Raw genomic sequence first — 25739 nt, 5'->3', positions numbered from 1 at the left:
AACACAGTGGTGCACTGTGGGATAGCTCCCGGAGCTACTAAGGTCCATTTCCGTCCACACATAGGCTAACTCGACATTGCCATGTCGAATTTAGCGCTACTCCCCTCGTCGGGGTGGAGTACCGAATTCGAACTAAAGAGCCCTCTAGGTCGAATTAATTAGCTTCCTGGTGTGGACGGTTGCATGGTTAAATCGAATTAACGCTGCTAAATTTGACATAAACTCCTAGTGTAGACCAGGCCCTACTTTCTTCTACAGAAGAAATATCTTCCTATTAGGGGCAGAATCTGAGACTGATTTATAAATGTAACACTAAATCTTCAGCTCTTTGCTGAAATAAGAAAGCCCCTTCAACAATTTCAGGTTGGTTTAATTTTGATTGGTTGGATTAGTCTCAAGCCAAAGAAACTCAGGAGGCAAGGATTCCTGTGCATATCTTTTATTGTTATCCAGTTATGTGCTCTATTTATTTTTATGTTTCTACACAAGGAAAAAAGTCAGCAGTTTGTGTCCCTTTCACAGTACTTACACTACATGTTACTGAAAGAAACAAATATGTATTGTTTGCTGCTCTTTGGTCCTTTATCACACTTGCTATGCATTGTGTGTAGTTTATATGAAGTTTTTAAAAAATCCTGTTTGTAGCATTCAGTGGACTATTTTCTTTTATAGCAAGTATTTTCCTTTAAAAATGGAAACGTATGATGTGTAAATTTAAATGTCCTCTGATGCCTAATAAAAAGAATCAGAAAGTGATGACTTTTTCAGAATATATGTCCTATTTCTTTTCTTCTCCTGTTTTATTGCTAGAGTATGAATATTTGTGTAACAACAAGATCTTTGTTCTGATGAATTTATCTACTCCTGCTGCTTGTCCCTATTCTAAAATCATATGGTCATAGCTTCTCATCTGGAATTAATCTGTGCTTGATAAAGGAGCAGTGTGGGGCAGAGAGGGGACAGGTGGCTTTAAGCTATTTTTATGTTTCCCTGATCCTGAGACCATCATGGACAAGGTCAGGGCCGGCTCCAGGAGTTTTGCCACCCCAAGCAGACAAGAAAAAAAAAAAGCCGCGATCGTGATCTGCGGCAATTCAGCGGGAGGTCCTTCACTCCGAGTGGGAGTGAGGGACCCTCCGCCGAATTGCCACCGAATACCTGAAAGTGCCGCCCCGTTCCGGAGTTGCCGCCCCAAGCACCGGCTTGATAAGCTGGTGCCTGGAGCCGGCCCTGGACCAATTCAGTCCCTGACACAAGTTAGAGCAGCTTGAAGGTTGACATCATTTAGGCTGTTTGATGATATAAAATCACTGCTCCCTGTGGCTGATGGAAAGAGAGAGGAGATCTTGGGGCCAGTGTCTCTAAAGCCCTGGCTCATAAAGATAGGGGATAAGTACACTTTGGATAGCCCCCTGGTGCTGCTGTTAGTTGTTGCTTCTGATGCTTAGTCCCTAATTGCTAGAGAATGCTGGGACCTTTTTCAACGCCCACTCCACCTAGGAAATTTCATGGATGTCCCTTGCAGCAAGGAGGGATGGACTGTTGGGCTGTATGTCCCCACTCCATGTTGGGAGAAGGATCATCTAGCACCCTCCCTCTAACCTCTGGTGCTGCTGATAGTGTCTGCTAAGTCTCCCAGATCAGATGCATGCAGGTAGTTTAAGGCTCTGTCCCCACTGGAAATGAACTTGTATTAGCAAAGCCCATGTCTAAAGTCAGGTTGAGTTTAGTGGTGGATTAAGACAGAACCTTGGCATCCAGTCCTGGTAGTCTGGAGGGCCTACAGCTGTTGAGATTTGGAAACTAGTTTTAAATCTAGTTTAGAGAGACTCTTCTGTTGGCTCAAAACTGTTATTACAGTGGATTTAGCTAACATTGGTTTATACAGAGCCTACAGTAATCCTTGCAAGGAGATGTAGTTCTGCTAGGCATTTAAGTGCCATATCAGCTCAGAAGGATTATGATTGACTCTAATTAGCATTCCTACAAATGGTAACATTTTTTCACTCCAACCAAGTGACATTCAAAAAGGTCCAAAATTGTTTCCTCCCTTTGAAAACATCATTTCCTATCTAATCCCTGCAAATGCTCACTGACCTGTACACTTCAGAGGCCAACAGATTAGCACCAGTAGGAAATGGCTATTAATAAGATGTGTTCCATACAATATTAATTATACAATGTAATAAAGGTGCTCAGTACTCTTATTCCCCGCCCAAGGTATTGAATTGAAGGGCCTGACGGCAAGCCACTTAGAGTCAATGGAAAGATTCCTGTTAACCTCCAACAGGCTTTGTCTGAGGCCCTAAGAATCTGGTCCTATATTCAGATCCACTTACATGGATCTCTGCATCCATGCAAAGTTCTAGGTGTCCCTAGCCTCTGTTAGCCAGAAGCTGGGAATGAGCGACTGGAGATGGATCACTTGACAATGACCAGTTCTGTTTATTCCCTCTGGGGCCCCTGGCACTGGCCACCATCAGAAGACAGGATACTGGGCTAGATGGATCTTTGGTCTGACCCAGTAGGGCCATTCTTATGTTCTTATGTACTTCAGTAGGGCTTGGTGTGGGGACAGCACTCTGTGCTAATGAATCATATTAAAGAATCAGGGACTTAATTTGACAGAACGTGAGAGGTGATTGCAGACAAAATGCCAGAAAGTGTAAAGAGAGATTAAGGGTTATATTGGTTTAGCTTTTATCATATGTTACTTGCTAGTTCTTTTTAAATGCATCATGTGTACATCTATTATTTTTAGTCACTAAAACCAAAATCCACTGTACTTTCCTATAGAGCATGTAAAAGAAAAAACTGTGAAGACTCCAGAAGTTCCAAAGGACAAAGGTAATGGCACAAGTTAAATATAAATTCATAGATTTAATAACTAAATATCTGAATAGCTATGCAATATTGGAAAAGAGTCTCAAGTGGCGATACGTGGGCATTATCCGTAATCTCTCGTGAGATCTAAATTCACTACTTGATAACACTCAGGTTATCTTAAAGCACACATACAAGATATACTGTAGGTTCAGTGTCAAACAACAAAATTAAATGCCCAAACAGACTTCTCCTACCAACAGGGTCATCAAAACCGAAATTAGAAGGCATAGCTGGTCGAAAATTGGAATCCGCATGCTGTGTGAAATTCTGATATTTCAAAATTTGTTTAGTCTCAGATTGGGATGGAAAAGTTGAAATATCAAAATTTCTCACAGCATGTAAAGTTCAGAAAAATTTTGGATCAAAATGTTTTGACATTTCATTTTGGTTCACAGTTGAATTGCATCCACCTGAGCTGCTGGCCATGGAAAAAGAGTGAGAATGACTGTAAAGCCTGCTAGTTAGAGCCCTCACTTCAGATGTGTGAGATTCAAGTCCAAGTCCTTGTTCCAATGACCGACTATTTATACAAATATACAATGGCTTTAATGGGAGAGATTGAGGGAGCCTGGCACTAGAATATTCCATTGCCCTGTGATTAGGACACTCTCCTGCAATGTGGGAGATCCAAGGTCTAATCCCTTCTCTATATCAGGCAGAGGGGAGAACTCAACATGGGTCTCCTCATCTGAGGTGAGTGGCCTAAGTACTGGGCTAAAGTGATAAGGAGGATGGCACTATCACTTCCTCCTCTGGTCATGTGGTCAGACTAGCCCAAAAAATCTACATGTTTCAGTAATGTCAAAACAAACCGTTTAGTTTCAACATTCCCAAAACACTTCAATGTTTTGGTTTTAGTCAAAACTATTTGGTGAACTCAGTATGAAGTTGAGAATAGTTTGGGGTTGATGGAAATGGCTTTTTTTGATGAATAAACTGTTGAAATTTTTTTCCCCAGCTCTAGTTCCATATCTGTTGTCAGTCCCAGATAAAAAGAACCTCTCCTTAGCCTTCTTTGGCATCTTCAGGCTTTTAATTCTAACACTGTAACTGTATCAGTGTGTGCTCATTTTGTATTTCGGTTCAGTCACGGAAAAATCCATTGCTGATGCCAACCGATGTATAAAATTACTTTCCTCTTCATAAATCATTATTATTAATTTTCTGTTTGAGAGACAAGCTAACAAGTTCTCTGAATACAAAAGAACTAATGGCATATTATAGGTTTGTTGTTTTACTTATCAAACTAAGTCTAAAAGGCTCAGTTAATTACATCTTTGTATTGTCCTGCTTACTTCCATGCTATTAAAGCCACTTGATGATCACATCTGTCTTCTTTTCTCTTTCCATATCAAAATATATGACTCACTTCCTTCTCATGTGTCATCTTTTTTCTCTAACCTGACTTCTGATAAATGTTAAATGTTTCTTTTCAGAGCCTGTTAAAAGGAAAGAAGTGAAGCCTCCAGCAGCCTTAAAGGAAAAGGGTAATGGCTCATAGTCACGTGTAAAAACACCTATTCCCTTATTAAATATACAGTTGTCCACACTAACGAGTGCATCGTTGCCTCAGTGCACACAATTCCTGTTAACTTTAAATTACAGCTCTTCTGTGAAAAGTTACAAAAACCGGCACCTTTTTATTCATTAGATCTGATCCCTTTGTATTTCTGAAGTCATATGTGATTAAGAAATAAAAATAAGGTTTTACTATTTTTGTCTCTTGTCTGATCTGCAGAGCCAGTGCACCTACTGGAGACAGAGCTGGTGTCTGCTGCTTCTTACGTATCACTCACTAACAGAATTATTAACTAAATTCCAGTTATTGGCTAAATTCATTGACACCTGTTGAAGCCCATGAAAGACAATGGGGGAGCTCAGTTGCACTAAGGGCATAGTTTGGCCTATAGAATCTTTTCATGGTTAAAATGTTCTGTAGGAAAGAGATAGTTTGCCTTTCAGATCCCAGACTGAACCCTTGCTGAACTAAACTGAGTTTTGGATTCTTAACAAAACCCCATGCTAATCAACCCTTGTCTAGTTTGGTATTTTTTGTGAAACTGTTGCACAGCTCTAGATACCGTATAAAGGCATGATAATATAATTACCTCCCTGCTTCAATTTTTGCTGATAATTTTTTCAGAGCCTTCAAAAGAAAAAGAAGAGAAGCCTCCAGTTCTTGTCAAAGAAAGAGGTAAAAATAGAATAATAGGTAATAGAAAAATAGAAGTTCTAAATTACTAAGAGTCCATATTTAGAGATGAGATTTTCTGAAGCACCTGGAGAATTTGGTGCTCAACTCATTCTGGGCTTTTCAAAATCTCACCGTAGATTAATTAATCACATGCTTCTGGAAATGATACTTAGTTGGTCCTAAAGTGATTGCCATATAACCTGCAGTCTGCTTTAAAGGGCAGAAATAATAATCACGAAGTCCTAGATGGTAGAGATGGAAAAGATCCATGAAGTCATCTTAGTTCAAGTTTTGTTCAGTTTAAATGTCTCAGGCAATGAAGCTTCCACTGCTTCCCTTCTGAGATTATTCCACAGTAAAAAATCTTGTTTACAACGGACTTTTCCTTTAAAATTCTTACTTCCCCTGCCCCCCACCCATGTTTGCCAGTTTCTTAAAGAAGGCCTAATAGTCTACTCTTGTTTTGTTTTTTCTCTTCCCTCCTGTTCCCTTTACTACATCATGTAATGTGCAGTTTAGATAATCCCCTTATTTCCTTTTCCCACTATTTTCTGTGCCTCCTTACCTGTGATTAGAGATCCTACACTCCTCTGTGCCTTGATCCCCTTTAATCATATTTCCACCAGTGCAGCTTCTCCTTCAAATCCCTCTTAAAAAACTCCTCCTTCCACAAACCCGAGTGTTTCCCTTTAAAGAACAGTGTCACAGAGAATAAAAGATTTTAAAAAGCCCACAAAAGCCTATGAGCTTTAGATACATGAACCATCAACCAAAGCTACTGCATGAAATTATTGCTGTACCTGGTCCTCCATGCCTTCTCTTCCCATGAATGTATACAAAATTGTTACTTTTTCAGGGGCCACAAGAAAACAAGCAGTGAAGCCTCCAGTTGTCGTCAAAGAAAAAGGTAAAAATTACTTGTCGAGTTATGCCATAACTGAGGCCCTGATCCTGAAATCAGATCCCCCTCCCTCTGTGAAGACACAAGAGCCCTGACCCTCAAAGATATTTAGATTCCCATCTCCCACTGAATTCAATGGGAGCTAAGCATCTCAATACCTTTATGGATCTGGGCCACGGACCTTTAAGTTGTGTGCTCTTTGGTGCAAGGATGCTGTTCCTTATTTGTCTATTAAGTGACATGCACCTTCATGGGGTACCTAGTGATAAGTAGATCTCACAGCCAGAAAGTTGCTATTGCTCATCATTTCCCCTTTCTTAAATTTATCCCATGTTCCTAATTGCATTTGCCATTTCATATTACATGTCACTTACCCAAAGTAAGCACCATACCATTGTCATGTAGTGCGCCTTACAGATAACGAGCAGGATTTACCTTCAAATAAAGAGAACTTAAGGTATACACATCCTCTAAATAAAAAGATAAATAAAAGGGATTTAGTAGGCAGTGATAATAGTAATTTATAACTAACTGAGTATTCTCAAGTTTATGTATTCATATTAAACTAGTTCAGGCAAGAATTAGATTTACATTTAGACACTAGGTGCATGTTGATTAAACATCTTATTAAAGAAGCAGTATCTCAAATTAAATGGGCAAATACTTTAAGAGCAGATAATAAGTAATAGCTTAGCAATGCAATAACAGTCAATTGAAACAAAGATACAGAGGTCATTCTTTGAAACTGCCAATTGCCTTAATGCTGCGTCAGAAAACTAAATAGCATTCCCTCCTAATCGCTGGGTACTCTCTAGGGGATACTGCAAATTATGAGGTAATGTTTTCTCTGGCAAAGTTTATGAAAAGCAAGATACGTACATTTTTAAGGGCAACCGTCCTACATAATGTGTGTAGGTAATACTTAGAATACTAGTAGAGCAAGCTATTACTGCACACACTGATTCTGATGTCATTCAAAAACAACATGAAATTTAGGTGATGTGTAGGGCCCTACCAAATTCATGGTTCATTTTGGTCAATTTCACGGTCATGGGATTTTAAAAATTGTAAATTTCGTTACTTCAGCTATTTAAACATGAAATTTTATGGTGGTGTAATTGTAGTTTTTCTGACCCAATAAGGACTGCAGGGTGGGGGCGGTTGCAAGGTTATTGTAGGTGGGTTGCAGTACTGCTACCATTACTTCTGTGCTGATGCTGGCAGCAGTGCTCCCTTCAGAGCTGGGCAGCTGGAAAGCAGCGGCTGCTGGTTGGGCGCCCAGCTCTCAAGGCAGAGACACCACCAGCAGCAGCACAGAAATAAGGGTTGCATAGTATGGTATTGCTTGCCTTCAAGTGATCAGCTCCCCATAAATACTTTGGGTCTGATATTTGGGTATTTATTTGTTTTTCTTCTATTTAGGTAATAGTAAAGGAAATGCCTATACAAGAGCTGTAGGTGTCCTGACAATTAATCTAACATCGTAAAACATCCCAAAAATTCAAGTAGGAATATACTAACTCCATTTCATCAGCTAGCAGTGAATCACTTACAAAACAAAGCTCCTTCAAACCACCCATGGCTTACTTGGCCTATTTCAAAGTCAGACTAAGGGGCACCCCGCAGTCCTTATTGGGTCAGAACCACTACAATTACACCACCATAAAATTTCATGTTTAAATAGCTGAAGTAACGAAATTTACAATTTTTAAAATCCCATGACCGTGAAATTGACCAAAATGGACCATGAATTTGGTAGGGCCCTACACATCACCTAACTTTCATGTTGTTTTTGAATGACATCAGAATCAGTGTGTGCAGTAATACCTTCAGAGCTGGGCATCCAACCAACAGGCGCTGTTCTGTGGCCGCCCAGCTCTGAAGGCAGCGTAGAAGTAAGGGTGGCAATACTGTACCCCCTAAAATAACCTTCCAACCCCCTTGCAACTCCCTTTTGGCTCAAGATTCCCAATTTAAGAAATGCTGGTCTTCCCCATGAAATCTGTATAGTATAGGGTAAAAGCATACAAAAGACCAGATTTCACAGGGGAGACCAGATGTCATGGTCTGTGATGCGTTTTTCATGGCTGTGAATTTGGTAGGGCCCTAGTGATGTGTAATCACAAAAGGCACCAGGACTAAAATAGTATCAAACTATTTTACACAGAATTAAAACCTAGCAAAGAGAGAGAGTCTTGAATGATCATCCCCCAGATACATGACAAGAAAAGAACAAAGGAGGATGTTCTTCATTGCACCTGTCAATTGGTCTATTCTTGGCAGAAGTGAGTTAGAATTAAAAATGTATTGTTTTTAAAAAAAGGCAAATCTGGTGTAGCATATTGTGCCTAAGCCCTGGTCTACACACAGCCCCTGGTTCGAACTAGGGTACGCGAATTCAGCTATGTGAATAACGTAGCTGAATTCGAACTACCCTAGTTCGAATGACTTACCGTCCAGACGCCGCGGAAGCGAACTCCGCGGCTCCAAGGTCGACTCCGGCAACTCCTCCTGCCGCGGTGGAGTACCGGAGTCGACCGCGGCGCTTCCGGAGTTCGAACTATCGCGTCTAGATCAGACGCGATAGTTCGAACTCCGAGAAGTCGAACTCGCCGCGTCGACCCGGCGGGTAAGTATAGACGTGGCCTAAGATATTTGTTACTTTCTACTTCTGCTCTTGTAAGGCTGTGAATGAGGTGGGAATCCATTATATGGATCTAGCAGCGTTTGACATGCCCAAAATGCTTGCCTTCAAGTGATCAGCTCTCCATAAATACTTTGGGTCTGATCTTTGGGTATTTATTTGTTTTTTTTCTATTTAAGTAATAGTAAAGGAAATGCCTATACAAGAGCTGTAGGTGTCCTGACAATTAATCTAACATCGTAAAACATCCCAAAAATTCAAGTAGGAATAAACTAACTCTATTTCATCAGCTAGCAGTGAATCACTTACAAAACAAAGCTCCTTCAAACCACCCATGGCTTACTTGGCCTATTTCAAAGTCAGACCAACGGGTATTTGAATACTCCAGGTCCTACTGACTTTCCCTGGGGTTGTTTATGTTCATCACCTTTGAAAATCAGATCCATGGCATGCTACACAGTTCACAGCAGCCAGAGGTATTTGGTTACACTATTACACCCATAGGATAAAATCTTGGTCCCATTGTAGTCAATGGAATTTTTGCTAGAATTTCACCCATAATATATATCATTGGAAAGTATCAGTTATGTATTCAATGAACCCTCACAGAACACAGACCTAGTTACTACCTGGGTCAGTGTTATACAGGAGGTCAGACTAGATGATCACAGTCATTCCTTACGGTATTGGAATCTCTGATTTTTTTCCCCCTGCAGTAGACAGGTGAAAGAGGAAATATTTTTGTTCTATCAAATTTTTCAATCAGTCAAGAGTCATGAATGTGAGACTTACAGTTTGGTGAATGCAAAATCTGAAAATGAAGGAAACACCTATTTCAAAACACCTGTTCAATGTGCAATGGCAAGCAACATTGAAAACAAAATGTTACCCGAATAGGACAGAAAATATTGCTGAAAATGTTACATATTATTAAAATATCATAGTATAAGTATTCCCTTAATTAATATGTTCAGTTCTGATCTCCATATGTCCTAGAAGACGATATAGCAGATGTAAACGGGCACAAAGGTGGTCAACTAATGATCAGAGGCATGTAAAGACTGCCATGTGACAGTGTAAGATTATTTAAAGAGAAGACAAGGAAGGGGAAAAATGAGAAACATTAAATCAGTGGTAAAGTAAAAATAAATGAGGTGCTGTTACTAACCCTTTCCTATAATACAAGAACAAGAGAATACCTACAATTAAATTGAAAGGCAGCTTATGAAACTGATTTATGCATTACATCAAAAGTATTATCTCTAATCTCTGAAACTCCTCTTCTACAAGAGAGAAGGGTGAAGATCTTAGTAGGATTCCAAAAAAAAAAAAGCATGAAATATATTAATGTCAATAAGCACATTTATAGTCACATTAGACAAGATGAAAAAATGGACGATACAAATCCTCATCTTTCAGGACACAACTCAATCACTAACTGCCTTAGGCAAGGTCTAAACTAGAAAAGATTTGTCAATATAGCTGTACCGGTATTGCTGAACTGCCAGACCATCCTAGTACAGATGCAGTTTATACCGGCAAGAATATGCTTTTGCTGGTGTAGCTTATACCAATTCTCTGAGTGAAATAAGCTATGCTGGCAAGAGTACGTATGCCAGTATAACTGCTTCTACGTTAGGGCTTTTGCCAGTGTGAAAAATAGTCATCAAAGTAATCACATACTCCACCAGACATTAGTGTACCAACAAATGTTTCTTAGTGTATACCTGGCCTAAGAATAGGGAGAAACTTCCTCTTGCACCATCCTCTGAAGCATCTACTGCTAGTCACTGTTAGACATACATGACAAGCTGCACTGCTGGTCTGATTTGGTATATTAGTGATTATTTGCTTATGCTAATATAATAAATACAGCATTTCCCCTACAGCTATGTGGAAATACTATATTTATCACTAGTAATAATAAGAGCTAGTTGGAAAAGGGAATTAGGGAAATTCCTGCTGGAAAAAATAAATTTGAAATTTATTGAATGAAAAATTAGAATGTTCTAAGTGAAATAAAAATTTTCATTTTAATTTTGACTTCAAATGCCATTTTTAATCACAAAGTTTGGAATTTAAAATATTTATGGCTCCTCCCCTTTTTTAAAACTGTCCCCCTTTTTTCTATTGGAAAAGTAGTAATTAAGCAACAGTAGACTAAATTTCACAAAAAGTAACACTTTCAGTCTTGTTTTTGTTCCCTTTATTATAGGGCAATATGTTACTTGTCTTTTTCTGATTTGCTGGGAGAGTTATTAGCTGCTCTTGTTATTTAACAGAAACTTCCTTTGTCTTACCCCAACTTAAGTCTTGTTAGTGAATGTTGAATAGTGAATTTGACACAATGTACCAAAAAAGGAATAGCCACATTTCAAGTCTGCCAGACTTGCAAACCAAACATCATAATCTTTATCAAAAACAAATGAAGTGCAATAACATTCTGTACACTTGGGCCAGAAAGATTCCCATTTACCGTTGCAGAAGCATGCGTGTTTTGGATCATTACTATAGAGTGATGCATTTAAAAAAAATAAAAATAAAAGCAACTTTAAAAAAAAAAAGTAGAGAAGAGGTGCATATATATAAACCCTCTCCCTGGGGCTAGTCCTTCTGCTGTTGAGGCAATTGTAAACCTCCCGTTTCACCTCATTGGGAACAGGCACAGGTCGTATATGTTATGCAGTGAAGCAACCCAAACAGATGAGATGAAAATCAGTTATGTTCCAGCCACCCAAGTTTATGACAAGGTAAATCTTATTCACACTGTCTTTAAAGATTGGGATTCAGTTCAATTGCTTCAGGTTCTTAAAAGTTGCTTCTGTTTTTGCTGTTCTATGTGACAGATCTTCATAAATCATTTTTATCCTCTGGAATTCATATATAAACAGTGCTTTCAAAAGCAAATGGAACTAACCCAGTGATGCTGAATGTGTATGGCAGGACATTGACATTTTGTCAGAAAAGTATAACCTCCATGTGTAAAGTGGCTTTAAGCATCCACGTGCAATGCTGTGCATCATTAGCTCTTTCTTTCTTAACAATGAAAAGTGACATGTCACATAGAACATACAAACAGGGTTTGAGAAAAGTCTTTGTAAGACAAAATTGTTCCAGTGAGTTTGTGGCCCATTGCCCTGTGGGAAACCAGGAAGAGAAGTTTCCATTTACTCCTACTGATGTTCTTTCCATCAGAGTGACAGTATACAATAAACAGGGAGCTCCTTTAATAGACAATGGAATTACAACCAAAGGAACATCATGGTTTGTGTAGAATGATGTCACATTAGATAGAAGATGTCTAGTTCAGTGCTAATCACATTAGATGTAGGTGACTGCAATAGGCATACCTTTGCTAAATTAAACTAATGTTTGCAATATGGTGGTTGAATTCATATATCATATTAAACTGCATTATGTAATCCAGAATAATAAAACATTACCAGATATTAAAGTAAGACAGATGTGTTTGGTACATAGAAATTGCCACACCAGATCAGACCATTGGTCCATCAAATCCAACAGCCTGTCTGACAGCTGCCCATACCAGATGCTTTGCGGAAACAGCAGCTGCTTCAGTGCTCAGATATTAAAGTGATGAGGTCCATATAAGTACCTAGATAGAGATAAATATATTCAAAGGTGTAAAATTCCCATTATTGCAGTCAACATCCAGCTGTGAGAAACTTTGAATATAACTTTAAAGAAGGAAAGAAAAAGAACAAGAATAGAAAACATCCCTTTATATAGCTGGAGACTATAATAATCTGGAAAAAGAATTGAATTTTTAAGTTCCAAAAAAGTGTTGGCTTACACAAATAAAAAAAGAAAGGCAAAGAATACGTGAACTACAAATTGTATGTTAGTACTTGTCATTTGATCTTCTCTTATTCTCCTCTGCAAAAAAAAAAAAGGATTCAAAACAAACAAAAACTCATGTGTTTGTGCGCATATAGTATATGTATACACTCACTCACTCTTAACTCTTGTTACATAATATGTGTTCCCACATTATTGTTAGCATGACATAGAACTTACCGTGGTGACACTATGTAATAATACCAGAATAGGGAAAAAAAAGCACTCAGAATGATAAGATTGTGATAGATTCACATTATGTGGGACCTGTGAAGTTTTGGCTTATCATATAGGAACTTGAGAGAGAGCATTAAAATTCTCTGTAGAACAAGGTAGATACTGTAAAAACATTGTTTGAACATTTGTTTGAGGTGCACAGCTGGAGACTTCATGCAATCGTCATGCCTCCAGGAGCTCTGGAGCAAAGGTGCTCATTAGTAGCCCTTGCTAAATCTTTTGAAAAATTGCAGCATGTGGTCCTCCAGCACAGTGTTCCAGGTGTGGCCAGTGTGAAGATTGGGGATTGGCTCCTTGGCCAGGCCTCCATTTTACAGGTATGCCACCTCTGAGGTCCTGAATGCAGCAAGCAGTGTTAGTGCCACTTGCCACTGCTCAACGAGTGCTATGGCTGTCTGCTCTGCAGAAGCAATGAAAAGAAAAGTTCCCAGTGACCTCTCCTTCTTCTAAGGCTTGATCTAGAGCTCATTGAAGTCAGTCAGATTCTTTCATTTGACTTTAATGCCCCTAATTGTGAGCAAAATGTGTGTCCTAAATTGAAGAATTATTGGCATACTTCCATTATAATCTAGATACTTACAGTTCCAGGGTCACATACTTACCTTAGCTTTTTCATTTGGATCTGCAATGCATTTGTATCAGGTGTTACTGATTATAAATCTAATGCCCATGCAATTATCATTTATCATTAGTGTTTTGCAGGTGCACAGGCTCATATCTTTTCATGTTCTACTCCAGTGGTTAGCTCTGTATATCTGGCAGTGGCAGCTGGACCTTATAAATTATCAAAATAGGACAGTCAGGTTATGTAATGCACCACAATGTCTTCCTCAGCCATAAAATGCATTGTCATGGATCAAAAATAGGTTCAGAGACAGAAGGCAAAGAGTAGGAGTAAATGGTCAGCTTTTATCATAGCCAAAGATTAACTGCAGGGTGCTCCTTGATTCTGTACTAAATCCCATGTTGATTAATATTAATGATCTGAAATGGGCATGAGTAATGATGCAGCAAAATTTGCTGATGAAAGTTATTTAGGTTAGTCAGCACCAGAACGGACTTTGGGGAACTTCAGAGAGATGTAAACAAGCTACATGAATGGGCAACATGATGGCAAATGAAATTCATCCTAATGCACATTGGAGGGAAAACAATAGTAATACCTGGCTCTTATATAGCACTTTTCAGCAGTAGATTTCAAAGTGCTTTCCAAAAAGGGGTCTCCTCATCCCTATTTTACAGATAGGGAAGCTGAAGCACACAGTTGGAAAAAACCACAAGGAGTCCTTGTGGCACCTTAGAGATTAACAAATTTATTTGGGCATAAGCTTTTGTGGGCTAGAACCCACTTCATCAGATGCATGGAGAAAAAAATAAAGGAGCAGGTATAAATACATGAAAGGATGAGGGTGCTTCACCAAGTGTTAGGTCAGTCTAACGAGATAAATCAATTAACAGCAGGATACCAAGAGAAGAAAAGTATCGGAGGGGTCGCTGTGTTAGTCTGGATGTGTAAAAAGTGACAAAGAGTCCTGTGGCACCTTATAGACTAAATGACATATTAGAGCATAAGTTTTCATGGGTGAAAACCCACTTCGTCAGATGCATGAGGAAAAATAACTTCTGAAGAGGTAAAAGAGTGGCTCATTACAGACAGTTGACAAGAAGGTGTGAGTAACAGTACGGAGAAATTAGTATTGGGGAAATTAGGTTTTGTAATGACCCAACCACTCCCAGTCTTTATTCAGGCCTAATCTGATGGTATCTAGTTTGCAAATTAATTCCAGTCCTGCAGCTTCACGTTGGAGTCTGTTTTTCAAGTTTTTTTGTTGAAGAATTGCCACTTTGAGGTCTGTTATTGAGTGACCAGAGAGATTGAAGTGTTCTCCAACTGGTTTTTGCCCACAAAAGCTTATGCCCAAATAAATTTGTCAGTCTCTAAGGTGCCACAAAGACTTCTCGTTTTTTTTTTGCTGATACAGACTAACACAGCTACCACTGAAAACAGTGGGAAAAGTGACTTGCCCAAGATCACTCAGCAGGCCTGTGACAGAACCCAGATCCCAAATCCTAGGCACTATCCTCTAGGCCATACTACAGCATGCCATATTAAACTATTCATATACAGGGTTCTAGATTAACTCTATCAATTGAAGAAAGGGACCCACGCGTCATTGTAGACAGCTTGGTGAAGACCTCTGCTCAGTGTCTAACTGCAGTCAAAAGGCTAACCAGATGTTGGGATGAATAGGGGACGGAATGGCAAATACTAGAACATGTATAATAATGTCTTTGAATAAATCCAATGGTGCAGCCTCATTTGGAATACTGTATGCAGTACTCATTACTGCATCTCATAAAGGATAGTGCTCACCTAAATGGGGTTCAGAGAGAGTGAGAGGAAGGATGGAAAAACCTTCCTGTGAAGACAGAATGAAATGATTGAGATTGTTTACCTTAGAAAGGAAATGAATAAGAGGAGGCATGGTCAAAGTATATAAAATAACGAATGACATAGAGAATTGAGATCAGGAACTTCTGTTCTTCATGGCTCATAACATGAGAACAAAGGGATATTCAATGAAAGTAAAAGTTGGGAAATTCAACACTGATACTTTTTTACGAAACATGTAAGTAAACCTTAGAACTCGTTACTACAGGAAACCAAGAACTTAAAAATATTCACAAAGGGATTGGATACTTATGCAGATATCAAGAATATCCAAAATTTTCATAATGAAAACACACTTTTGGAAGATTATTAAACTGTATGCTTCACATCTTAAGCCAATCTCTAAATATTAGAGATCAAGATGGTATTTATGTTAGAGGTACAGGTAAATTATCCCACATCTACCTACTGTGGATTTCTTATACTTTCCTCTGAAATCTCTGGTACTCACAGGATACAGGACTAGATAGACCTTGAATCTGATCCAGTATGAAAATTCCCATGTTCCTAAGAACTACAGGAGGGGATTCCTATATTTTTGGCTCCTGAGTGGTACCTACTAGACATGCAATCTTAGATTAGGGAGCCTTGAGAATGAAATGTGTGCTTTTATATAAAGTTTATCTTCTTTTCTATCCGGTCTAAATTAACTGGTAACGTTTGTATTTCCATCAATGGAGGAATGATAAGCAAGTTGTATGGTTTTGGAAGAGGACTGAATGATTGGTGATCAGCTGGAGATTCTAGGATTAAAAGATTATTTACCCCATCTGACATATATGGGGCTTGCTAGATATAGTTAAACTCAGGATTTTCTTCCTCAAAATAGTCTTATCAAGGAAGAATAAAAACAGGCAACAGCATTTCTGGTAAAGGTTTTGTATTGCCCAATTCATCATTCTGCTTTATTTAACACCCTCCCCTGCCATAATTTCATGTCCAGCAAAGATGTATTAACCCACATTTGCTCTCAGAAATTAAGATGGCTTTTATCCAGCATAGACCAAATTCCCTAGATAATCCATCCATTTTTTAAAAGATACAAATGCATTGCTCAGCTTCTGGAATTATGGTCTTTGTGCACTGTCATTATTCCTTGTCATTATAAGTTTAAGTAAGAGCATTTGATCAGAGAAATGCTATTGGCAATGGTAGTCAGCATGAGGTCTCTTCTGCCTCATGAGATTTGTGGAGCATTTACAGTACATGTCACCAGGAAAAAAAAAGTTGATTCCCTTATATGCTGGTCACTGTTGAAATACAGGATTTGCAAACAGATACCACATAGTGATAGCACAACAGTTTTTCACTATATATTTAGAATAGGAAATATCTGTGGTAACTGTGATAACAAACAAGGTTTTTACTATATGATACCCCATCTTTGCGGAGGTGGTGGGGGAGAGAATAAAATCGACTGTAATGTGCTGGTCCTGTGGCTTCGGCGGCAGGTTCGCCAAAGGCGTGGGACTGGCAGATCACCCGCAGAAATGCTGCCGAATCCGCCTAAGGCTGCACTAAATTGGGCCAAAGACTGATTGAGCTTTGAATCATCTCCCAGCTACAGATATTGGGAATGGAGTGCAAAAGTGGCATATAGCCAGTTCTGTCCCTTCTCCTCTAGCCCTGTCCTGAGTGCTGCTCAGCCAGACTCCGGGGCCTGGTCTAGCTGATGTAAAAGGTTGTACACCAATTTTGCATTAGTTCTGCACTGGTGTGAATGCATGCAATACATTAAATGCATAGCCAGCCAGACCCCAACTCAGAAGATTCAGAGATTCAAGTCAGAAAAATCTTCCAAACTTCAGATGCTTATCTGAAACTAATTTGAATGTATGCAAACATTTAGAGGTCATTTCTCTTCCACCTCAACACATCCATCCCTCCTCCTTCCATTCTTCACTCTTCCACTTCAATTCAACCATGTTCTTCGTTAATTCATTAGCACTTATTTATATTACAGTAGTGCCTAGAGGCCCAAATCAGAATCAGGACCAGAGTCTGCTACGCTGGTCTTACCCCTAAAGGAATTATAATCTTAAAACAAAGTAGGTGAGTATAATACAGAAAAGGAATGGATATTAAGATCACATATCTACAAAGGTCATTGGGCTCATAGATTGAACCAAAGCTCTCAGTCGTCTGACTCTCCCCAGCCTGGAACCTGGTCGATATGTTTATTCTGACTTGGTAGTGACCTCAGCTTCCAGAACCCTCGCCGCCATTCCACCTCCAAACACAGTGATCAGTAGCTAATCCTCCAGCCTGGCCTAGTAACTCCTGCTGTTTCTCAATTTTTGCCCAGCTTCCCTCCCAGTAGCCAATAGATTAACAGGATATTTTTTCAGATATACCACACAGTCTGCTCCAGGGTCTTGACATATCTAATAGTCTAGGGCTGGCCGCTCTTGTCATATAGCATATATTATGGAGTTTCAGCTGATCAGTGGCATTACAAGATAATCATGCTTCTCTAGCCACCTAAATCCAATCCAAAGAGATTTGAAGGTAGCTGCCAGCCTAGCAGAGACATTAATGCCTGCTTGGAAACCCAAAGTAGACTTCAGGGTCTCAGCACAGCTTGTTGGATGTTGAAAATTGGTTAGAGGGTATTTATCTGCACTAGAGTTGAGCTTAAAAGTGTGTTATTTAGTTCACTTCAGTTTTTGGACAGTGGTGGTTGCTTTTTCTCTTCCTCCCTTCCTTCTCTGATCTGGTTTACGCATCTGCACCATGGGACAGATTCCCAGCTGCTGTAAATTAGCATTACTCCATTGCCTTCTGTGTAGCTATGCTGAGGATCTGGTTTATAGGTTCATGCCTCAAGAGAGTAAACAGTTTCTGGTTAAAAACAGTGGGTAAAATGGATTATAGGTAATGCCAAATGTAATGCTTTAAATATATGAACTAATATCTGTGGAAGAATAATTCCCCTGAAGATTAAAGTAGTTAGATTGATGAGAAGACCCTACCAGTTTCTTAAGAGATCTTTAATTTAGAGCTGCATAGAAAATGGTTTTCCATCCTGTAAATCGTTTTGAGATTTTGAAATGTTTTCCCATCTTGAATCAGAATGAAAAGTCAAAAATCACAAAAATATTTGCAAACCAAAAAATTAAAAAGGGGGAGGAGGGGGAATGGTTATTCTGTGGGAAGGGCTCTCCATTAATTTTTTTGTTGACAGGTTTCAATTTCATCCCAATTCAGAATTGGAAAACTTTTTAAAAAGCGAATAACATTGCAGGACAGAAAAACCATTTCTTCCCTAACTCTAGTTGTAGGTACATAGAATTTGCAATGAATATAGAAAATTTACTGAAAACCCTCAGTAGCAAGTTCTAAATAACTTCTGTGTATTTTATCTATCTGTAATATGGGTACAAATAAATAATACCCATTTTACAGAATTGTGTGAGATTTAATGAATTAATAACTGTAAAGCACTGTTGACATCCTCAGATAAGTCAACTGATAAGTACATAAAATTATTACAATGGAGTATGTATTACTGTTAATTATCTTACTCCAAGTACCGCAGGACTATCAGTTCTAACAGACTTCTTTAGCTGAAAGATGGTATAAAAACTGAGTAACAAAAATAAGACACATTGAAATGGATAAATTTTTGTTTTTGTAATTTTAACTTCTAAAAATCTTTTTTTTCTCAGAACCTGAAGTCAAAAAAGAAGAAAAACCAGCAAAACCAGGTAACAGTTTCTACACTTCAATGGGTGATAGATACAGAATATCTACTCTCACCAGATCCTAAATTAGGGGCCAAAGCCAAAATTTTAGGTCCTGTGTGCCTAAAGTTAGGCTCCTAAATCCATATTTAAGCACCTAGGGTGAATGTTCAAAACTGCCTTAGGGACTGAGGAGCACAGGACCCATTTTCAATGGGGCTTATGTTTTTAAGTTACTTAGGAGCTTTTGAAATTTTTACCCAAAATGACTTTCCTCAGGACTTAGCCCAAACTTTGCCATTGGTTACTTTTTTGTAACCCCACTCAAATGAAAATTGAGGGCATACTTTTAAATTAGAGAAAATATATACATTTATTTAGTAACACCACTTTAAAGTATTTACTTTATTTTACTCTTACATCATTTTAGTTACTATTATTATTATTACAATATGTTAAGCACTTTTTGCTAGTGTTAAAATATAACAATACAGACCACAGAATTTCGTAAAACAGGGAACACAGACTATGCTTCAAAGACCTCCCCATCTTCTTTCCCCATTTTATCTTCCTGCTGAAGTGCTTATTCTGAAGGCTTCATCCTGTGTGTCTATCTCAGCATATAAATGAGAGGGAGGAAAGATTGTCTTGTGGTTAAACCTCTACAGTCGGAGTCTGTAGGCCTGAGTTTTATTCCCTGTCACTGATCTGCTGTATGCCTTTGGACAAGTCATTTAATCTAAACCTCAATTTCCGCATCTGTAAATATTAATATTTATATAATATTTGACATACCTCCCCTGAGAGAAAACCTTTGTAAAGTGTTTTGCGATCCCTCCATGGCAGGCATTCTGTATAACTCAGGTGCAAAATGCTGTTGGTATTATTTATCATTAACTTTAGATGTGAAGAATGGCATTTTTTTCCCCTATTTCAGCTCCAGTGAAAAGTGAAGGTGAGAAGAAAGGTAAATCAATTTTTTTCTCTTTACTGAAGTTCATTTCAGCTTTTGACTGCTGTAAGAAATGTTTCTTTCCTACAATGACACATTTGAGATGATGCACATCACCTCATGTGCTACCATAAAACAGCTTTATTCAGTCCTACTGTGATAGCACAATTGTCATTTCCAGTTCTGTTGGTTCATTTTTACTACAGGCCAAGACAGCCCACAACCCAGTATCAGACACTTCAATTTTTCTGACTAGGAAGAAAATGAAAGGCTCTTGTTATCATATTACAATACATGAGAGAGAAAAAAACTTTCTATGCACTGTGTACACCAGTTAGATTGTTTGTTTCTTCTTCGCAAAATGTGCTCTCCTACATTTGTTTAATTTTCCCCTTTTGGATCTATATGTAACATGAATGTGTGCCACTGTTGGCATTATATTTGATATTTGAGCTGTAAGGGTCTGATCCAAAGCACATTGAAATCAATGGAAAGACTCCCATTGGATCAGACCTTAAAACATCATATGACTCTAAGCGCTCTCTTTAATGTTAGCTCTCAAATGAACCTGTAACAATGTAAAGTGTACTAGACTGCACCCACAATACCTTATTTCAGTTACAAACAGAGGCTTTGGAGGAAAAAGTAGCTTGGACATTTAAATTAGTATTTTATTTAAAATATTTGGCTATATAAAAATTTCAGTGATAATCTTATTGGGGATATATATATGTTAAAAATAAAATAACCCTTTTGGATCTGATTTTGCTTTGTTACCCCAGGGTAAACCTGGAATAATTCTGTTGTCTTCAACTGAGTAATCTGGGATTTAAACATGACAGCAGAATTTGGCTCTGCATTATTATTATTTCTGAAACAAATTTTTAAATTATGCTTTCAAAAGAAAGGGCTTGGCACTCCTCAGTCATATTGCTGAAAAATGGAATCAGTTTCTACTATTCAGCAAGTGATTTTTAATCTTGCTATTTATTTTTATGTTATATTTATATACGGTTATAAATTAAATGAAAAAATGTAGTTCTCATCAGCTTTAATGGCTTATGGGTGAAATCTTGGCTCCATTGAAGTTGATGGCAAAACTCCCATTAACTTCAGTGGGGCCAGGATTTCACTCCATGAGTTTAACTGAATGCTGTTGTTCCTTCTGGTTATGCAAAATAACAGTGCTAAATAAGTATCCAGTGCAGTGGTTTATCCATGGACTAATTTGCAACAATCAAGGCACGGAAAGTAGCTCAAGGGACGGAGAGTCAGAGCAGTGGCAGAAGCACTTATAGCACTTGGTTTTAAGCCATCAGAACACTTGCTGTGATCACACTCTTGAACTTATCACATTCATTGCTAGATCCTGAACTGAAAGACAGGAATAAGATAATTGCCTTCCGAGGTAGGATGCTAATGCTGTGAGACTTGCCCCTGGTTATGGATCTATCATTTAGAAAGAAATGCTAGGGGAATTTGCTATTTAGGATCCCATTTCAAAGAGTTTAGTATTTTCCCCTCTTTTTCCACAATTATTTTTCTCTCCCCTCCCATGGTCTCTCCCCACAGAAATAAGAAAATATGCATTTTTTACAGACTATTCTTAAGTCAAATAAAATGCTTTCACATTTCATTTACTTTTGTAATTTTTATATACTGTTTCTGTTGATAATTTTCTCTTCTACTCTGTCCTCATATCTTCTCCTTCACTGAGATAATTTTTGCAGCAAGGGCAGATGGAGGAACTCTCAGATAGGTATCTGAGCAAGAGCACGCTGTATTTCATGCACAGCTCTTTCCACTGACCTACCTTTCACCAGTATGGAGGGTCAAGTTGAAGGAGAGGCTCACCTTTGGCTTTTAAATATTGTTTTTGCTTTAGATATTTTTGGACCCCATTAAGTCTCTCCTCAGTTTTAGAATGTCAAACTGCTAGGGCAGCTGGGGGAGAATCAGCAGTAGGTAGAGTGGACAGACTGTTGCTACAACTGCCAGTACCAAACAAAATTTGCAGCCTAAGGAAGGGGGAGATGTTACCTCCAACAGGTATCTATTCATCTGTGTGGCTTGAAAGAAATGACCTGGCTCTTGTCATACTTTAATTTCAACTGCTCTGTGATGCATACATGGAGAACAGTGTGTTTTAGTGGCAACCTCCCGCCTATTACCACCTTTTTGCTTATTCTATCATTCTCCAAAATTTGCCCAAGGCTAAAAATGTGTTTCTCTGACTAGCAATAACATACAGGGACATTTGCTAGTTTTGCTTAAGAATAATTTTTTCCACAGCTGTAAAAATAATAGATGTGCCTAGCATCTGATCTAAAATTGACTGACTCATTACCTAAAATGTATCTGGCTACCTACACACTTAAGTTCAATTAGGACTATATCATCTTGCATGTACGTCACGCTGCAAACATAAACCATACTGTATATGCAGCCTTCTCCAATTATTCCTTTCTTATTTAAATACACACTCTTCATCTGGGAAAGCAAGAATAGTGAGACATACAGAGAGACAAGTAGTCATAAAAAATGAAGGGGTGAAGATGGAGTGACACTTTCTAATGATAGTACATAATGTGTATAGCATATATCAAATATGAAGGAATATGAAAGACAGAAAAGAGCAGAATTAGGCAGGTGAAAGCTAAAGTAATTCATCTGTGCTTCCAAGTGTGAGTAATACTTACATGTAATTCTGAGGCACAGTTTTTGCATGTGAATGATGTTCTAGCCTCTTCAGTTCAAAAAGAAGGGCTATCTTAGACCTGTGTGGCCTGAGCCCTGGAAAATAGACTCAGCTTCAGCTGTGCAGTTGACAGTTGCACTTTGTGACTTATTTTAGTGAAAGAGAGTTCCTGGATCACTGAGATGAGAGTTTAAATGTGTCAGTTTCTAAAGGGAATGAGGCAATACATCATTCAAACCCATCATATGAAAGAATTTCTTAATTCTCCACTTTGTCCACACTATGGCTTAAGTCAATGTAATTTACTTTCCTCTGAGGTGTGAACACCTTACTCCTCACACGAGCAACATAACTTACATCAACTTAAAGTGCTGTCTACACCGTGCTATATCAGCGGGAAATGCTCTCCTGTTGACATAGCTTCTGCCTCTCATTAAGGTGGAGTAATTATGCGACAGGAGAGAGCTCTCCTATCAGCATAGTGCATCTTCACCAGACATGCTAATTCAACGCCACTGCATCAATACAGTAGTGAAGACAAGCCCAACATTCAAATCTCAGTGCATTGGAAGTTGCACTTCAGGGGAACTGGGACAGTCCAGTTGATTGGTGATGGGATATAGACCCCTTCATCTTTTGGGCACCTCTCCAAATACAGCAAGTCTTTAGCAACTCACTTCACACAGACCACCAATCTCTGTGAGAGCTGACTGGAGAAACTTTTACAGAACCATACACACAGAGAACAATAAAAAATGGATGTTGCCATACCAACTATAATGAGTGTAATCAGTTAAGGTGGGCTATTGTCAGCAGGAGAAAAAAAAACTTTTGTAGTGATAATAAAAATTTCCAACAATTGACAAGAAGGTGTGAGTAACAGTAGGGGGAATAGTTCTACTTTGTGTAATCACCCATCCACTCCCAGTCTTTATTCAAGCCTAATTTTAGCGTAGCCACAAACACCCCAACTCTTTAAAGTAGATAAAGATACTATAGAGTATAGAATGTACATCTGCACATCCATATACCCACACCATCCCTTGTAGAACAACCTGAAATGCTAGCCCATCATCTTCCTCATCACCATTACCTTCTCCCTCAGCTTCTGTATCAAATGACTAGAGGATAGCTAATGTGACACCAATTTTTAAAAAAGGCTCCACAGGTGACCCCAGCAATTACAAGCCGGTAAGCCTGACTTCACTACTGGGCGAAGTGGTTAAAACTATAGTAAAGAAAAAATTGTCAGATACATAGATGAACATAATTTGTTGGGGAAGAGTCAACATGTTTTTTGTAAAGGGAAATCATGCCTCACCAATCTACTAGAATTCTTTGAGGGGGTCAACAAACATGTGGACAAGGGGGATCCAGTGGATATAGTGTACTTAGATTTTCAGAAATCCTTTGACAAGGTCCCTCACCAAAGGCTCTTAAGCAAAGTAAGCAGTCATGGGATAAGAGGGAAGGTCCTCTCATGGATTGGTAACTGGTTAAAAGATAGGAAACGAAGGTTAGGAATAAATGGTCAGTTTTCAGAATGGAGAGAGCTAAATAGTGGGGGTCTGTACTGGGACCAGTCTATTCAATATATTCATAAATGATCTGGAAAAGGGGTAAACAGTGAGGTGGCAAAATTTGCAGATGATACAAAATTGCTCTACATAGTTAAGTTCCAGGAAGGCTGCAAAGAGCTACAAAAGCATCTCTCAAAACTGGGTGACTGGGCAACAAAATGGCAGGTTAAATTCAATGTTGATAAATGCCAAGTAACGCACATTGGAAAACATAATCCCAACTATACATATACAATGATGGGGTCTAAATAGACTGTTACCACTCAAGAGATAGATCTTGGAGTCACTGGATAGTTCTCTGAAACCATGCACTCAATGTGCACATACTAGCTTAGTCTCTTGGCAGTCAAAAAAGCGAACAGAATGTTGGGAATCATCAAGAAAGGGATAGATAATAAGACAGAAAACATCTTATTGTCTCTATATAAATCCATGGTATGCCCACACCTTGAATACTGTGTGCAGATGTGGTCGCTCCATCTCAAAAAAGATATATTGGAATTGGAAAAGGTTCAGAAAAGGCAACAAAAATTATTAGGGTTATGGAACGGCTGCCATATGAGGAGAGATTAATAAAACTGAGGCTTTTCAGCTTGGAAAAGAGGAGACTAAGGAGGGATATGATAGAGATCTATAAAATCATGAGTGGTGTAGACAAAGTAAATAAAGAAGTGTTATTTACTCCTTCTCATAACACAAGAACTAGGGGTCACCAAATGAAATTAATAGGCAGCAGGTTTAAAACAAACAAAAGGAAGTATTTTTTCATACAAACGTACAGTCAACCTGTGGAACTCCTTGCCAGAGGATGTTGTGAAGGCCAAGGCTATAACAGGGTTCAAAAAAGATCTTGATAAATTCATGGAGGATAGCTATTAGCTAGGATGAACAGGGATGGTACCCCTAGCCTCTGCTTGCCAGAAGCTGGGAATGGGCAACGGGGGATGGATCACTTGATGATTACCTGTTCCGTTCATTCCCTCTGCGGCACTCTGCATTGGCCACTGTCAGAAGACAGGATACTGGGCTAGATGGACCTTTGGTCTGACCCAGTATGGCTGTTGTTAACTTATTATGGTCTCATCACCTGTGGCCATCATTCTGGGACCTCCCAAGGACTATATCTCCTTCTCCTACTGCCCCTAGGCTGGGATACCTCTTTTATAATATGATACACTGATGCCACCATGTTTGATGCATATTCAGTAGGGGATTTGCCCCTTTTCTTTATTTGTATTTCTTCACCTTATTAATGTTGGAATGCCTTTCTTCTTTAGCTTAGTATCTCAATGATCTCAACTTATTATCATATACGTTGATTCATTACCATGGCCCTCTTGTGGTTAGATAGCTCACGTACCTGTTATATACATCAACTCATTGCCATGACATTTTTGTGGTTGGATCATGTACCTGTCATCAGAACTTCCCCTTAAACACTATTTTTGGCTCCCCAATACTTGTTTCCATTGGCCGTTTATCTGTCAAAGTTTATCTGTTCAAAAGTCATAGGCCTCAAGCCTTACACTAACTTGCTGAAGCTAATGTCTTACAGGCTACAGGCCTGTAGGTTCCTTACATTACTGCTGAATATAATGCAAAGCAGCAAATATAATAAAGGCAAGCTAGCCCACTGGGCTACAAAGTGGAATAC

At 38.7% G+C, this 25739-nt stretch overlaps 1 protein-coding gene across 1 annotated transcript in view; it reads left to right on the top strand.

Moving 5' to 3' along the window:
- Positions 1-25739, top strand: part of TRDN (triadin) — a 271057-nt gene that overhangs the window by 190143 nt on the left and 55175 nt on the right. The window contains exons 27-32 of the mRNA XM_045010301.1: positions 2797-2847; positions 4323-4373; positions 5030-5080; positions 5937-5987; positions 18841-18879; positions 19793-19822. Coding sequence (XP_044866236.1) covers positions 2797-2847; positions 4323-4373; positions 5030-5080; positions 5937-5987; positions 18841-18879; positions 19793-19822 — 273 coding nt within the window. The remainder of the gene's footprint in view (positions 1-2796; positions 2848-4322; positions 4374-5029; positions 5081-5936; positions 5988-18840; positions 18880-19792; positions 19823-25739) is intronic.

This window comes from Mauremys mutica, chromosome 3, assembly GCF_020497125.1.
Source record: "Mauremys mutica isolate MM-2020 ecotype Southern chromosome 3, ASM2049712v1, whole genome shotgun sequence".
Taxonomy (NCBI): domain Eukaryota; kingdom Metazoa; phylum Chordata; order Testudines; family Geoemydidae; genus Mauremys; species Mauremys mutica.
Note: the sequence above shows the minus strand (reverse complement) of the source record. Positions and strands in the feature narration are given on the sequence as shown.